The 15975-nt window shown below is 42.5% G+C and overlaps 1 protein-coding gene across 1 annotated transcript; it reads left to right on the forward strand.

The window, feature by feature from the left end:
• Positions 1-5556: 5556 nt before the first annotated feature.
• AADAC (arylacetamide deacetylase) lies at positions 5557-15010 on the forward strand (the record flags this gene model as incomplete). Its single annotated transcript, XM_080696589.1, has 5 exons — positions 5557-5694; positions 9400-9619; positions 12080-12149; positions 12501-12672; positions 14414-15010. The coding sequence occupies 5 exons, from the start codon at positions 5557-5559 to the stop codon at positions 15008-15010; spliced, it is 1197 nt and encodes a 398-aa protein (XP_080552715.1).
• Between the last annotated feature and the right edge of the window lie 965 nt (positions 15011-15975).

Here is a 15975-nt window from a genome sequence, read left to right on the forward strand (position 1 = left end):
TTTCCCTCCTCTCTCCTAGGAGGTGTATATTCTTCTACAGTATATTCCAGAATATTTGAGAATTAGCAAGCCTTTTCCCAATTTGGTGGCCCTTGAATCTTTGTCCGGCGACTGTCTAGAGATACAGTGTCAGTTTAATCAGAACTTATCAGAACTTCACAGTGCTTGCTGGAATTTATGATTTATCAACAATGATAATTCCTGTTTTCTCTTTTCTTAATTATAAATACGCACATTTAATGGATAGTTATAATCATTCATTAGCACACATTAATGTGTAAAATATGGGTTTCTTTGTGATAGCTTCATACATGCATATAACGTGCTTTGACCATAGCCACTCTCTTCCCTCTTGTCCCTCCTCCTCCTTTTCCTTCCCTGATAGTCCCATTTACCCTACTTTTATGGGATGTTTTTATTTTCTATATTCCACATAAACAAGAAAACACTTGCTACTTATCTTTTTGAATCTGGCTTATTCCACTTAACATGATGATCTTCTCGAGTCCATCCTCTTTCCTCCAAATGCTATGATTTTATTTTTCTTTATGGCTGCAAAATACTCCATTTGGAAAGCACTAATTCTTCATATTTACATCATGAAAGCCTGTTTTGCTAATAAGAAAACAGTGGCCTAGGAAGTTAGATAATAGTCTGGGTGGGCGTGCCCAATGTGTATGTACTGTTGAGAACTGAAATGTTATCTTGGTGAAGAAAGAGAGGACACATAATATGGGAGCATTCTTTAACTGTGGATATCGGGAGTTCTCATAGCATATTATATTTATAAAGCCCTCCCAGATAATGTTCAGAAACCAGAAAAATATTACTATTAAAAGCTTTTGTGAGCAGGCATAATGGTGCACACTTGTAATCCCAGCATTTGGAAGGCTGAGACAGGAGGACTGTGGTTTGTAGACAGCCTCAGATACTTAATGAGGCCCTTTGCAACTCAGTGAGAACCTGTTTCAAAACAGGAATGAAAAATAGGACTGGGGGTGTAGCTCAGAGGTAGAATGCCCCTGGGTTCTATTTCCAGTACTGCAAAAAAAAAAAAAAAAAAGAAAAAGAAAAAAGAAAAAGTTTTTGTGGCCAAGTACTTGGGAGGCTGAGACAGGAAGATTGCAAGGTTCGGGACCAGCCTTAGCTACTTAGTGAGGCCCTCTGCAACTTAGTGAAACCCTGTTCCAAAATAAAGAATAAAAAAATAGGGCTGGGGGTGTAGATAGGAGGAAAAATGCCCCTGAGCTCAATCCCCCATACTACAGCAAAACAAAACAAAACAAAAACTGTTGTGAAGACATCCTATTTGGTAAGTAAACTTTTTAAAAAATTATTTTAGCTATTTAAATTCTTGTATTTTTCAAGGCACTGTGTGATCATTCAATACATATATACCATGTGCAATGATCGAATCCAGATAATTACCATTTCCTTAAACATTTTTTCTAACGTTTTATTAAAACACAGTAGTTGGGGGCACCCAAGCTGGGGCCCGGGTCGCGGGACTCTGGGCACCGGGCCAAACTGTGCGTAGCACACCAGACCCTTGGAGAAACTGGGCCCAGTACTCTGGGTCCATCCGAGGCAGGGGTCACACGGGGCACGCCAGCTGGGGCCTGGGTCACAGGACTCTGGGCCCCAGGCCAGAATGCTTGTAGCACGCCAGACCCCTGGAGAAACTGGGCCCAGTACCCTGGGTCCTGGGCAGGGGTCACGCGGGGCACGCCAGCTGGGGCCGGGTCGTGGGACTCTGGGCCCCAGGCAGAGTAGTGCAGAGCACTCTGGACCCATGGGGAAACCGACTGGGTCACAGTGCTACTGAGTGCCTGATCCCACTACATCCTCAAACCACATATACTGTCTTCTCTTATTAAAAAAAAAAAAAAAAAGGAAAAGAAAAAGGAAAAGAAAAATATCAGAGAGGAGTTAAGAAAGCCGTTGCAGATGCCAGGACACTGGAGATGCAGACAAAACTTATCTAAATGCGCTGGAACTTATGGAAAAATTCCCCGTGAAGGAGGACTGCTGTTTCTCTATATTGTTAAGAATCTTGGACATCACCTGTAAGGAGAGAGTTTAGCGGAGACCAAGGAGAAAGGCGGTGTTGAAAGCAGTCTCCGCAATGGCGGTGGAGACTTGTATTCAGGAGAAGCAAAAACCGGATCCTACCAACCTTATTTTTTTTGGAGAAATTACACCAAATGTCGAATGCTACTGTCACACATGCTTAGGAACACTGGACAACATTCAGAGTGGAAAAAGAGCCTGGGAATGATTTGAAATGGTGGAGACAGTGGCAATGGCAGTAGCCAGTACTCAGGGGAGGCAGAGAACTGATACATTACACCTGGAACCTTTGAAATAATAACCCCAGAGACAGTGATTGGAGCCTGCTGAGGGGTTAGGCCGGTGTCAGGGCCAACAAGGCCAGGATCGGAGCTCACCGTGAGGAAAGTCCGGTGCTGGGGCCTCCGAGGCCTGGATAGGAGCCTGCTGAGGGGTTAGGCCAGTGCTGGGGCCAATGGTCGGCATCGGAGCCTTCCGTGAGGCAAGGCCGCTACTGAGGCCTCTGAGACCGGGATTGGAGCCTGCCGAAGGGTTAGACCAATACTGGGGCCAGCGAGGCCAGGATTGGAGCCTGCTGAGGGGTTAGGCCGGTGCTGGGGCCAGCGAGGCCGGAATCGGAGCCTGCCATGAGGCAAGGCCAGTACTGGGGCCTTTGAGGCCAGGATAAGAGCCTGCCAAGGAGTAAGGCCGGTGCTGGGGCCAGTGGCCATTATCAGAGCCTGCTGTGAGGCAAGGCCAGAACTGGGGCCTCCGAGGCTGGAATAAGAGCCTGCCGAGGGGTTAGGCCGGTGCTGGGGCCAGCAAGGCTGGCATCGGAGCCTGCCGTGAGGCAAGGCCAGTGCTGGAGCCTCCGAGGCCAGGATCGGAGCCTGCCAAGGGGTTAGGCCAGTGCTGGGGCCAGCGAGGCCGGCACTGGAGCCTGCCGTGAGGCAAGGCTGGTACTGGGGCCTCCGAGAACGGATCGGAGCCTGCCGAGGGGTTAGGCTAGTGCTGGGGCCAGCAAGGCTGGCATTGAAGCCTTCTGTGAGGCAAGGCCAGTACTGGGGCCTCTGAGGCCAGGATAAGAGCCTGCTGAGGGGTAAGGCCGGTGCCAGGGCCAGCAGCCGGCATCAGAGCCTTCCGTGAGATAAGGCCAGTGCTGGGGCCAGCGAGGCCAGCATCGGAGCCTGCTGTGAGGCAAGGCCGGTGCTGGGGCCTCCGAGGCCAGGATAAGAGCCCGCCGAGGGGTTAGGCCGGTGCTGGGGCCAGCAAGGCCGGCATCAGAGTCTGCTGTGAGGCAAGGCTGGTGCTGGGGCCTCTGAGGCCAGGATAAGGGCCAGCTGAGGGGTTAGGCTGGTGCCGGGGTCAATGGCTGGCATTGGAGCCTGCCATGAGGCAAGGCCAGTACTGGGGCCTCCGAGGCTGGGATAGGAACCTGTCAAGGGGTTAGGCCGATGCCGGGGCCAGCGGCCAGCATCGGAGCCTGCCGTGAGGCAAGGCCGGTGCTGGGGCCTCTGAGGCTGGGATCAGAGCCTGCCAAGGGGTTAGGCCGGTGCCGGGACTAGCAGCCGGTATCAGAGCCTTCCGTGAGGCAAGGCTGCTACTGAGGCCTCCGAAGCCGTATCGGAACCTGCTGAGGGGTTAGACCGGGGCTGCGGCCAACGAGGCCGTCATCGGAGCCTGCCGTGAGGCAAGGCCAGTACTGGGGCCTCCAAGGCTGGGATTGGAGCCTGCCAAGAGGTTAGGCCGGTGCCGGGGCCAATGGCTGGCATCAGAGCCTGCCGTGAGGCAAGGCCACTACTGCGGCCTCCGAGGCCGGGATCGGAGCCAGCTTAGGGGTTAGGCCAGTGTGGGGGCCAACGAGACCAGAATCGGGGCCTCCCATGAGGCAAGGCCGCTGCTTGAGCCAGCAAGGTCTGGATCAGTCCACTAAGTAGCCAGGCCACTACTGGGGCCGTCAAGAGTGGGATCGGTACTTGCAACGCGGCATGCACAGAGAAATATTGCAGAAAATATAAATCAGACGCTTCCCCTAATCAGCAATAACTAGGAGGTAAGGAGCAACAGGAAGAGGTTGAGCTATAGAAAGGGCCCTATAGTGAAGCAATTAATGTGACCAATCAGAGGGTATGGAATAGTGGAGGATGGAGCCTCTTTAAAATGCAGGAGGTACATAAACAAATGTATCAAAGTTAATCACCAAAGAATTGTGAGATGGAGGGAGGGGGAGGGAATGGGATGCGGGATGGATGAGGGCTAATTGGATGATGTGTGCTTGTATATCCGCTCAAGTCTTGTACTCCAATGTGATTGATATATGACTACAATGTACCAATTAAAAAATAAATTAAAAAAATAAAAGATAAAAAAATAAAACACAGTAGTTTACATCTTTAGGAAGTACAGCATGATGTTTCACAGGTATACCAGTCAAATCAGAGTAATTAACATTGTTTTGTGTTTGGAGACTTTAAACTTTTTCCTACCAGTTAATATATAACAAATTTTTGTGAACTCTAGTCCTCCCCCTGTGCAGAAGAGAACTAGGATTACACCTATCTCTCCGTGTCAGGTACTTATTACCTAACTTCCCAGCCCCCGCTTCCCAACTCTAGTAACATTAAGTGACATATTTTATTATCCAGAAGAGGAAATTTTTCAAGGATTCTGGGTTTGTTCATTCGTTTGTTTTATGAATCATACATGTGTTCAGCTTTTTATTGTCAAATTTTAAGGACTTCTTTGTTTTCTCTTTTTGCTGCTTTGACTTACTCAAAGATCCAGTAGTTGGTCTCCAAAAATGTAACAATTGGTGCCACAATGCCAGTTCAGATCTCTCCATTGCTTATTAAATGTTCCTTATATATTAAAACTCTAAATTTACTAGTTGTCTTATTCATTCTAACCCATGAGAAGAATACTAGTCACTTCACTGCGATTTCTATCATTACTGTCATCACTGATTTCATAACTACCCTCTGAAGGTAGTAACTACTTTCTAATATTTCTGTCCCTTGTGAGATGATGTCAATTTTGTAGGGCCGGAGATACTGGTTTTGTTTTTCCTATATCCTCAGCAGTTTAAAAAATCTGTTCTTTTGCTTTTCCATATTACAAGATGAGCTACCTTACAAGAAAAACTACATCCTTTAATTTTTCAATGGACAACTGTGTTAGGATTAGAGAATTTTCTTCTAACTTCTTGCTCAATACATGCTTGTTCCGGGAGCACAGATAAGAGTCTGATCATTGACAGAACTTGCCTGGGTCTTGTATTACTCATTAAGCATTGGATTCATACTCAAGGAAATCATTTGCTGGATGACCAATGAAATTTCAACTGTTTTATGCCAATCATTGTTCTAAGTGAGCAACTCTGTATTCAAAGATAAAGTGCAGCAGCGTCTGGGTGGAGCTGGAGCATGCTGGCTGATAAAGTCTCTACTCAGGCACACACAGAGTGTTTAATTTCTGTGCTTCTGAAGACAGAGAAACAGAAACTGCAGCATGGGAAGAAAGCTGTGGCTCCTTCTGATTGTGGGGGTCTTTACTGCATATTATATTTATACGCCTGTCCCAGAAAATTTTGAGGAGCCATGGAAACTAATGTGGTTAAATGCACCTATGAAAGTGGTTCTACATTTGGTAAGTGTGGAGTTTTATGAATTCATATATATATATATATATATATATATATATATATATATATGCAACTATTTGATCCAAATAAGTTCATTTTCCAGCATTCGTTGCTTTTGATTTATTGCTGTATTCATTTTTAATATAAGAAATATGAATGTTGACTATATACTACTTAGAAATATAGCTTGTTCACTTGGAGATGTGTTTACAAATATCAAGAGCAGTAAGTGAGGATCCATTTGGGGGTAGATTGTACTGAAAAAGTGCTCTGTTTAGGTGGCACCAAAGTCATGAAGAAGGTCACCTTTGGAATTCTTATCTTAGGTATTGGTTGGTATAAGCAAGCGAAAGACCCTCTGCCCACACAGCCGGGTTACTTACAGACTTTATGCCGTCTTCCATAGGACTGAGAGTGTAGCATCAGGGCCAGCGAGTAAGTACTCCAGGGTAAACTTGGCAGTCAACCTGGTGGGTACCAGCCAGCGGGAGGGGAATCCAGGAGAGGCCCAGTGTACAGAAATGGGGGTGCCTCTGGCTTCTCGGATGTGCATCTCCCCCCATTACTTTTTTTCCTTTCAATTCAAGTTCTCTTATTCAGAACTTTTCTTTTTCACTTAATCAACAACTCAAACTCTAATACTAGGCCAACAGTGAATTTGCCTCCAAAAACTGTCATTTTAGTGTGGGAGATAAAGTAATGAATTTAAATCAAGTGAATGAATGCTCTCACATCATGAGAAGAGCCTTGAGGGAAATGGAGGGGAGTGGATAAAAAGGTAGAGCTACTGTGTTTATTTATTTACTTACTGGGGATTAAACCCGGGGTCATTCCACCACCAAGCTACCCCCCATTCCTATTTTCTTTTTTATTTTGAAACAGGCCCTCACTAAGCCACTGAGGCTAACCTTAAACCTATGATTCTTCTGTCTCAGCCTCCCAAGCACTGGGATTACAGACATGCACCATCATAGCCAGCTAGGGCTGTATTTATGATCTGAGAAAGCCATTAGGTCCCAGAAGTATCTGTTAGACTCCGGAGGGAGCAAAGAAACCAGCTCCCTAAATACTGAGGGGTTTTCCAACAGAGACATCAACATGTGCAAACTCTTGACAAGAAATCACATAAAATTCAAAAAATCACATAACATCTCAGGAATCAATGGGAAAATACTGGAAATACAGTTTCGAGAAGTTGATTGCCCTATCAGGCAGTACTTTCTGGGCACTGGTAGTAAGTTTTAATTTAATTCTATGTGTAATATAGAACTATCAAGGAGTTTTAAGAAGGGAACGTTCCCCCACCCCAATATTTTTCTCTTTGTACTACTATTTGTAAGAAGTCTTTTTTTTTTTTTTTTTTTAGTTTTGGTTTGAGTTGATTCTAATTATTCATTTAAGCGGTCATTTGTTTATTAAATTTTTTTAGCATCTCTTCCTTTTTGGAAGTCTTTCTGGCTCTACTTTGCTTTTCCATCTGTTAGGTATCTAGATAGAAATTAGCAGGTCAGATCAAGACTAGGAAGGATCTGAGAGGTCTTTCTCAGCAAATTCTCATGTAGGGAAATATGGGGCTTCCCTGCCCCGCTGTGGTTAGAGAACCACAGTGAAATTAGAAATTTAAATTTATCTGCCCAAAGATAGTCTCTGGCAGTTAGGGTAGCATTTACTTTGACATTTTTAGATAGCCAACCCCCTCCCTGGGGTTTCACTTAGCCACCATGGAGTAGTTTCTAACATGAGAAAAAAAGGGTAGATAAGGAAATGCTGAGACAGGAAAAGACAATAACCTCCCTGACCGCACACAAGAGAAGGCAGGTTTCCAGATTGAATACAGCTCCCCACGTGGAAACCTTCTCACTGTTTTCCACTCTGTCGGCGTAGCCCTTTCCAGTCCTGTTTTCTGGAACATGACCTCTTTGTTCAATGCCTTTTCTTTTTAACTCCAGGGAAATGGCTAACTCCAGGAATGTAAACCTCTTATCAAGGTCTCTCTTAAACTTTCCCCTAATAAACCTCCCATATACCCCTCTTCTTGGTTTCTGCTTGAAATCCTTTCTTGGAGGCAAGAGCCAAGGAAGAAAGATCTCCACCTAATAATATTTATTTCTAGGACAGATTATCACTCTATAACATACCCATGATTTATAAATATCATCATACTTTCACATAAATCAGAACTTTCACATAAATCATAAATTTCATATAATTTCCCAGCTTTCAAAGGGTAAAAATTTGAAAAGTCATTTGAATATATTTTCATCTTCCTGCATTGTTTCTTTCTTTGTTTCGTTGGGATAAATTATTTTTTTGATTCATCTAGAGTTTTCTGATTAGTATGGCTAACTTCCCTGAATGTCAGTTAATCTTTGAGTATCTAGTCACTTATTACAGAAATATGTTATGAATGAAGAATCAAACTGACTGCGTGTCTTGTCTACTAACTTATCTTCTCTCTTCTTGTTTTCTTCATCTCTGAAAGAGACATGATAATATTACCTACTCCCACACAGGCAAGCTGTAAATATTATTGAGATTAATACAAGGAAGTGTTGGGAAAAGAGTCTTACTCCAAGTGAGGCCTGGCTGCAGGTAGACAGACCATCCTCCCTGCTTCCCCTTTCCCAAGTCCTTTCTCCCAGCCCTGCCCTCCTGCACCCAGCCCTGTAGCAGACCTGCCTGCACCAGGAGCACCCTCATCCCAGACTAAACTAGCTTCTCCTGGGAAGAGTTTTTCTTTCCAATGGTTTTATTTATTTATTTATTTATTTATTTATTTATTTATTTTTGCGGGTCTGGGGATGGAACCCAGGGGCATTTGACCTCCGAGCTACACCTCCTGCCCTATTTTTTCTTTATTTTGAAACCGGGTCTCACTGAGTTGCAGAAGGCCTTACTAAGTAGCTGAGGCTGTCTGTGAACCGCGATCTTCCAGGTCTCAGCCTCCCAAATGCTGGGATTACGAGCATGCGCCACCACTCTCGGCTTTTTCCATGGTTTTAGTTGAATTCTTAGCAAAAGGTCTTTCTTTGAAAAGTCTGTGAACATTGTGCTTCTTGTTTGAAAACGCTTTTCCATTTACTACTCCCAGGCAGCTTTTGTGCCCTCTGGGTGGGCTGCCTAAGTACCTGAGCACAGTTCCATCAGATCTTCTCAGCGGTCTTCCCAGTTTACTCATATGTCATTCACACTCACCTCTGGGGCCTTCAGGATGGTATTTTCTGTGCTCAGTTTATATAATCCTAAAGCCTGGACCCTGATGGTTTTTTGCAATACAGACCTAACAAGTACCTTTCCTCCTTTTTAAATTTCTGTAGGTAGACCTCTGTGGTCTCGTCCTTCTAAATGCGTGAAGGAGATTCTCATGTGAGAATCTGATTCCTTTTATTTGGGCTAATGAAGGATTAGTGTATTTATAAACCTCTTTACAATTTAGAATGTGAATTTTTTTTTTTTTTTTTTTTTTGTGTGTGTGTGTGTGTGTGTGTGTGTGGTACTGGGGTTCCTGGAAGCCCTTCTACCTCCGGGCCATGCTCCCAGACCTATTTTATATTTTTTGAAACAGGGTCTCTTAAACCAGCGCGACTGGCTAGGAACCTGTGCAATCCTCCTGTCTCTGCCCCCCCCCCCAAGCGCGGGGATTACAAGCGTGCGCCACCACTCTCGGCTAGAATGTGAATTCTAAAGATGTGCTTGAATTTCATTTTTAGGCTACCTTTGCTGAGTTTCTGGGACTTGGCCATTTTGTTGATATAATTACAAGTGCCTTAAACACTGATGAAGTCCCAACTTCAGATGAAAATGTCACTGTGACTCAGACCAAATTTGACGATGTTCCAGTCTTTGTATATGTGCCAAAGAGGAAGTCAGAGGCACCAAGAAGGGCTGTGTTTTACATCCATGGTGGTGGCTGGTGCATCGGAGATGCAGGTAAATCAATGCTGTGAAAACTCTCAGCCCCTGACATATTTTGTAAAATTCACACTAGGATGCATACAACGAGCCCTGCAATCTCTTTGGTGTGTCTCCTCTGTCAGTCTGTCTATCTGTCTGTCTGTCTCTTCCCAATGTGCTTTATTGGTGCTTTATACTTATTGTGCATCATACTGAGGTATAGGGTAATAGGAATCTACATTAACACTTGGTGTGTTCCTCTCCATATCCCGCCCTACCCCCTCTCCTTTCTTCACTGTATGTATTGAGATTGTTATTAATAATTTAATATGTATACATAGCATTATTTAAACTTTACTTCCTTTATATCTATATCTCCCCTCATCCCTTCCCTAAGCCCTCTCCATGGCTTCATTGGAGTCTCTATCCTTTGATCTTAGATTTCTTTTGTTACCCAATTTCTCTCTAGCCTCCACATATGAGAGGAAACACAACTATTTGCGGAGACTGGCTAATCTCACTTAGAATAATGTTCTCTAGTTCTATCTATTTTCCTGCAAATGACATAATCATTTCCTGTATGGTTGAGTAAAATGCCGTTGTCTGTATATACACTGTTTTGCAATTCATTCACCTGTTGGTGGATACCATAATTTGGCTGTTGTGAATTGTGCTGCTATACACACAGATATGCATGAATTGCTATAGTATTCTGTTTTCAATTCCTTTGGAAAGATTCCCAGAAGTGCTATAGTTTGGCCATATGGTAGTTCCTTTCCCAGTCTTTTTAGCAACCTCCACACTGATCTCCATACAGATTGTACTAATTTGCAATCCCACCAACAGTGTATAAAAGTTCCCATTTTCCCACATCGTCACCAGTATTTATTATTGACTATATATATATATATATATATATATATATATATATTCTTTTTTTTTTTTTGCAGGTCTGGGGATGGAACCCAGGGGCATTCAACCTCTGAGCTGCACCCCCTGCCCTATTTTTTATTCTTTATTTTGAAACTGGGTCTCACTGAGTTGCAGAGGGCCTCACTAGGTAGCTGAAGCTGTCTGGGAATCGCGATCCTCCGGTCTCAGCCTCCCGAATGCTGGGATACAAGCGTGCGCCACCACACCTGGCTATTGTTATATTCTTGATGATTATCATTTTAACTAGAGTTAGGTGGAATCTCAGTTTAGTTTTGACTTGCAACTCCCTGATTGCTAATGATGCTGGACATTTTTTTATATATTTATCGGCCATTTGAATTTCTTCTTGTGTGAAGAATCTAATGAGTTTAATTGCCCATCTTAAATTTTTTTTAAATAGGCAGTTACACTGAATAGATACTTTATCATCTATTGCTTTGATCTCCTGACAAAATCTGACTTTTCTTTTAAGCTTTAAACTACTCTTTCTCAAATGTGTTTCTCCTCAACAGCACAGATAGAGCTGAAAAGACAAAAATTTTCCAAATGTTTGAGTTATTTTGAGGAAGCATAGCTTGCTGCTTTTATCATTCTCCAGTTGATGTTATAAAAGCACTTTTTGTGTATTCATTTCCTCAGGTAATTGGCAACACTCTATGTGTCCGTAGGTATACTGGACTAAACAAAATTCTTGGAGCTTACATTCTAATGGAGACAGTCTCTAATGAAATAGTACAGTGATCATGAAATAATAAATGTAAAAAATAATAGAGCAGAGTAATCAAAATTGGCAGGAAATTAGGCATATCTCTTGCTGTATATATTTGCAGTAGAAAGAGGCATATACGCCGGGCGTGGTGGCGCACGCTTATAATCCCCCGCTTGGGAGGCGGAGACAGGAGGATCGCGCAGGTTCGAAGCCAGCCGCGCTGGCTTAGGAGAACCTGTTTCCAAATAGAACATATAAAAATAGGCACGGGAGTGTAGCCCAGAGAAGGGTTTCCAGGAACCCCAGTACCACCAAAAAATAAAAATATAAAAAATAAAGAGGCAAATACTTGGAAGTAGCACTGAGATAAAAGTCTGTGACTGAGAAAATCACTTGGGTCCCAGAGTACTTGATAATCACCTGCTTGCCTCCAATGAATAGAACATAGACCAACTGGGAGCGGATATTAAATAGGGCCTAAGCTAAAAGCTTAACTCCAGAGAGGAAGAATAAGTTAGTCTAGGGAAAGAGTGTCACAGGCCTGAAATGAAACAAAACTTGTCAACTGATGTGGAAAGTTAGGAGAGCAAAACTGAGAGAGGTGTGTGTGGGTGGAGGGAGAGAGAACTCAGATGGGTTGATTGTGCTTTTTCTGAACGCAGCACTGGCAGGGGGAGGACAGGACCCTGGGAACACAAATGGCACTTAGGTGTGAGTGGGTGGCCAGCATTGAATTCATTTCCCTGTTACTTTAGTATGCCGAAGAAATTTAAAACAAGCGCAGTGGGTTTTTGTTAACATGATGTTTCTTCTTTCCTTTGTCCCTTCTCCCTAACATCCTGCTTTTATTTCAGCTTCTCCTTTTTACGACCTACTGTCACGATGGACTGCGGAAAGACTGGATGCTGTTGTCGTATCTACCAAGTGAGAGCTGTGTTGTTTTCTTTGGGCCAGATTTCCTACATGGCAAGATTCTGCAGCTTAACGACCCGTTGATGGGATGATGCCAAATGTAGATGTTTCCCTCTGTGGCTGGCCCGTCAGCATCTTGCTGGATAAAATGAGTCATGGCAGAGTCACACAGTGAAGTAATATACGGGAAGTCAGAAGCACACAGCACAGTACTCAACAATCAAGCCCAGACGCACTGATGTGGGTGCTGTGTGGGTCTCGCTATGTCCATGACAAACCGGGCAAAATGAATGGACTCTGTAACATAACATTATGCTTTTGTGACCTAAAGAGTGACATGAAAACCATGTTTTCTCTCCACAGCTACAGATTAGCACCTAAGTATCACTTCCCAGTCCAGTTTGAAGATGTATACAGTGCCTTAAAGTGGTTCTTACAAGAAGATATTCTCAAAAAATATGGTGTGAACCCTAAGAGAATTGGGGTTTCTGGAGACAGTGCGGGAGGGAACTTGGCTGCAGCAGTGGCTCTACAGGTGCGATGATGCTCGTCCTTTTATAGATTTTAAATAGTCTTTTCGTAAATATTAAATATGTATGATAAAGCATACATACAAATATAATGGTAGAATTTTGTAAAAATTACTCAAGAGAATATTGAAATTAGTGCCTTAAAGCATCAAAATGTCCATTTCTGCTCTTGTAGCAGAGTTCTTTTTTTCTTAAATGAAATTACAATACTCTGGGTAGATCACTGATTTAAAATGTTGTCTGTGGCTCCAGGCGTGGTGGCGCACGCTTGTAATAACAACATTTGGGAGGCTGAGACAGGAGAATCGCAGTTTGCGGACAGCCTCAGCTACTGCCTAGCAAGGCCTTTTGCAGCTCAGAACTTGTTTCAAAATAAAGAATGAGCCAGGCATGGTGGTGCACGCTTGTAATCCCAGTACTTGGGAGGCTGGGACAGGAGGATCACACAGGTTTGAAGCCAGCCTCAGCTACTTAGTAAGGCTCTCAGGCTCTCAGCAACTTAGTGAAACCCTATTTCCAAATAAAGATTAAAATAGGTCTGGGAGTATAGCCTGGAGGTAGAAAAGCCCCTGGGTTTCACCCCCAGTTTTACACACACACACACACATACACACACAAACACACACACACACACACACACACACACACACACACACACACAGGCTTTCACGTGTAGTAGAGAAAACACTACATTAGCCATCAGAAAACTGGCATATTCTTGAAACTCAGTAACTTCTGTATTTAACCAGACAGGTCATTGAAACTATCTAAGCACCTGTTGCTTATTTACAAGGAAAAATTAACCTTTTCAATCTCACACAGGTGTTTTGAAGATCACATGCATGGATTTATAATAAAAATATCTGGCAACCAATAATGATATTTATAAATGTTTTCCAAAATGTTCAGTATGATTTTTGACCATTATGGTTTAAATGTAGAAGCATGCCACAATTAGAAAATATTTGATTGCTTTTAATATCTATTTTCATATAGAAGTGATATATATCTTTTATAGTATAATATGTGCTTCAAAAACATAAAAAGTTATATGTTCTACATATACTTTAAAGTATTTTTTCAAAATCTATGTGCAAAAGTATAAATATTTTAAAGTATATATTTTCAAAACATAAAACATATTTTCTAAAATCGTATGATGAGTCACTTTTTTGGCACCTTCAGGTATTCATGCACTCAATTTGCAAGCCACTGATCATTAATAACATTAACATATCAGGCTTGATAAGGAAGAGTGATAATAATGGAACTTTTTGCACAGAAAGACTGCCCAAATCTGAAGCAGCAGGTCTCACGTTGACATCAAGGCCAAGTCAGAAATCCCTCCTAAGTAATCCTTCCTCTCCATGCAAAACTCTACCAATTATCATATTAGTATGTTTTAGTAAAGTTTGCATTAACAGGAAAGTGGTAAAATTTACACAGTTCTTCTGGTTGGATTATTGACAGAAAGGGTAGGATAGTACCTTACTGATCATTGCTTATGATCTGTGTTATTCTTGAGGAATTTAAGAGGATTTTCCTTAAGTGTATGCCTTAATTCTAGAACATCTAGTTCTAGAAACCCATTTTGGATATTTGAAAGTTAATTGACATGTTAGATTTCCATTATTACTCAAGTCTTTTTTGAGGCGATGAATCATTCTATAGACTATCTAGTTACACTTGTTTCATTGGTTTCCGAATGAAAAAGTATTTGTGCTTATCCTCTTAATTCTTTCCCAGCTATTACATGACACGAATGTCAAGATCAAACTCAAGATCCAAGCTCTGATTTACCCCGCTCTTCAGCCTCTTGATTTTGATTCACCGTCATATCAAGAAAACACCCATATGCCAGTGCTGTCCAGATCGCTCATGATCAGGTTCTGGAGTGAATATTTTACGACAGACAGATCACTTGAGGAAGCCATGCTTTCCAAAAGACATGTGCCTGCACAATGGGGCCACCTCTTCCAGTTTGTCAACTGGAGTTCCTTGCTCCCTGAGAGATATGTGAAAGGACACGTGTATCACGACCCCACTTACGGCAGCGTCCATTTGTCTAAGAAGTATCCGGGGTTCCTTGATATCAGGGCGGCTCCTCTGCTGGCAGAGGACGATAAGTTGCGTGGTTTGCCTCTGACCTATGTCCTCACTTGTCAACATGACGTCTTGAGGGATGATGGCATCATGTATGTCACTAGACTTCGGAATGCTGGGGTTCCGGTGACCCATAACCACGTGGAGGATGGGATGCATGGGGCACTTTCCTTTTTAAAACTTAAAATTAGTTACAGGCTGATTAAAGAATACATCAGTTGGCTAAAGGAAAATCTATAGTAAAACAAGATATATATATATATATATATATATATATATATATATATATATATATATATATATATTGCATGTCTGGGGATGGAACCCAGAGGCATTCAACTTCTGAGCTACATCCCCTGTCCTATTTTTTTATTCTTTATTTTGAAACAGGGTTGCATTAAGTTACAGAGGGCCTCACTAAGTAGCTGAGGCTGTCTGAGAACTGCCATCCTCTGGTCTCAGACCCCCAAATGCTGGAATTACAAGCATGTGTCGCCACACCCTGCTAATGAAATATTTTTAAACTGAATCCCCAAACTGAAAACTTGCATGGTAGAAATTGATCTTTCTTAGAGGTCAGCTTCTTTTTAAAATGAGCTAATTGCTGGGTGTGGTGGTACACTCTTGTAATCCCAGTATTTGGAAGGCTGAGACAGGAGGACCACAGATTCGAGGATAGCCTCAGCAAGTAATGAGACTTTCATCAACCCAGCGAGAGCCTGTTTCAAAATAAATTTTAGAAAAAATATAGAGCTTCGAATATAGAATGTCCCTGGGTTCAATCCCCGGTACCACATAAATAAGTAAATTAATTAATTGATTAATGAAACTGAATCTCAAAACTAAAAATTCACGTGGTAGAAATCATCTTTCTTAGAGTTGTCTACTTAACTTCCTCATAGAATATAATTCTTATTGTAAATGGCTGCTTTTATGTTTTTCTTTTTTAGTTTTAGAGTTTTCATTCCATTTTCCCGTTGTTTATGTGCTATTTCTGACATTTCCCTCTCCTACTGTTAATGTTATTTTTACAATATCGCTTTTTCTTGCATGTTCTCTGTTTTGCATGTTGGCTACTATTTACAAGAGCAGGACTATAAGTGTAAGAAACCATTGTGTGGGTGAATAAGATTATAATTTTAATCAATGCACATTCAGGGTTTGAGACACTCTCCATAACGCAGGTGACTTGAATGCCAGCACTT

Source organism: Muscardinus avellanarius (genome assembly GCF_963383645.1).
Source record: "Muscardinus avellanarius genome assembly, chromosome: 5".
In the NCBI taxonomy this organism is placed as follows: domain Eukaryota; kingdom Metazoa; phylum Chordata; class Mammalia; order Rodentia; family Gliridae; genus Muscardinus; species Muscardinus avellanarius.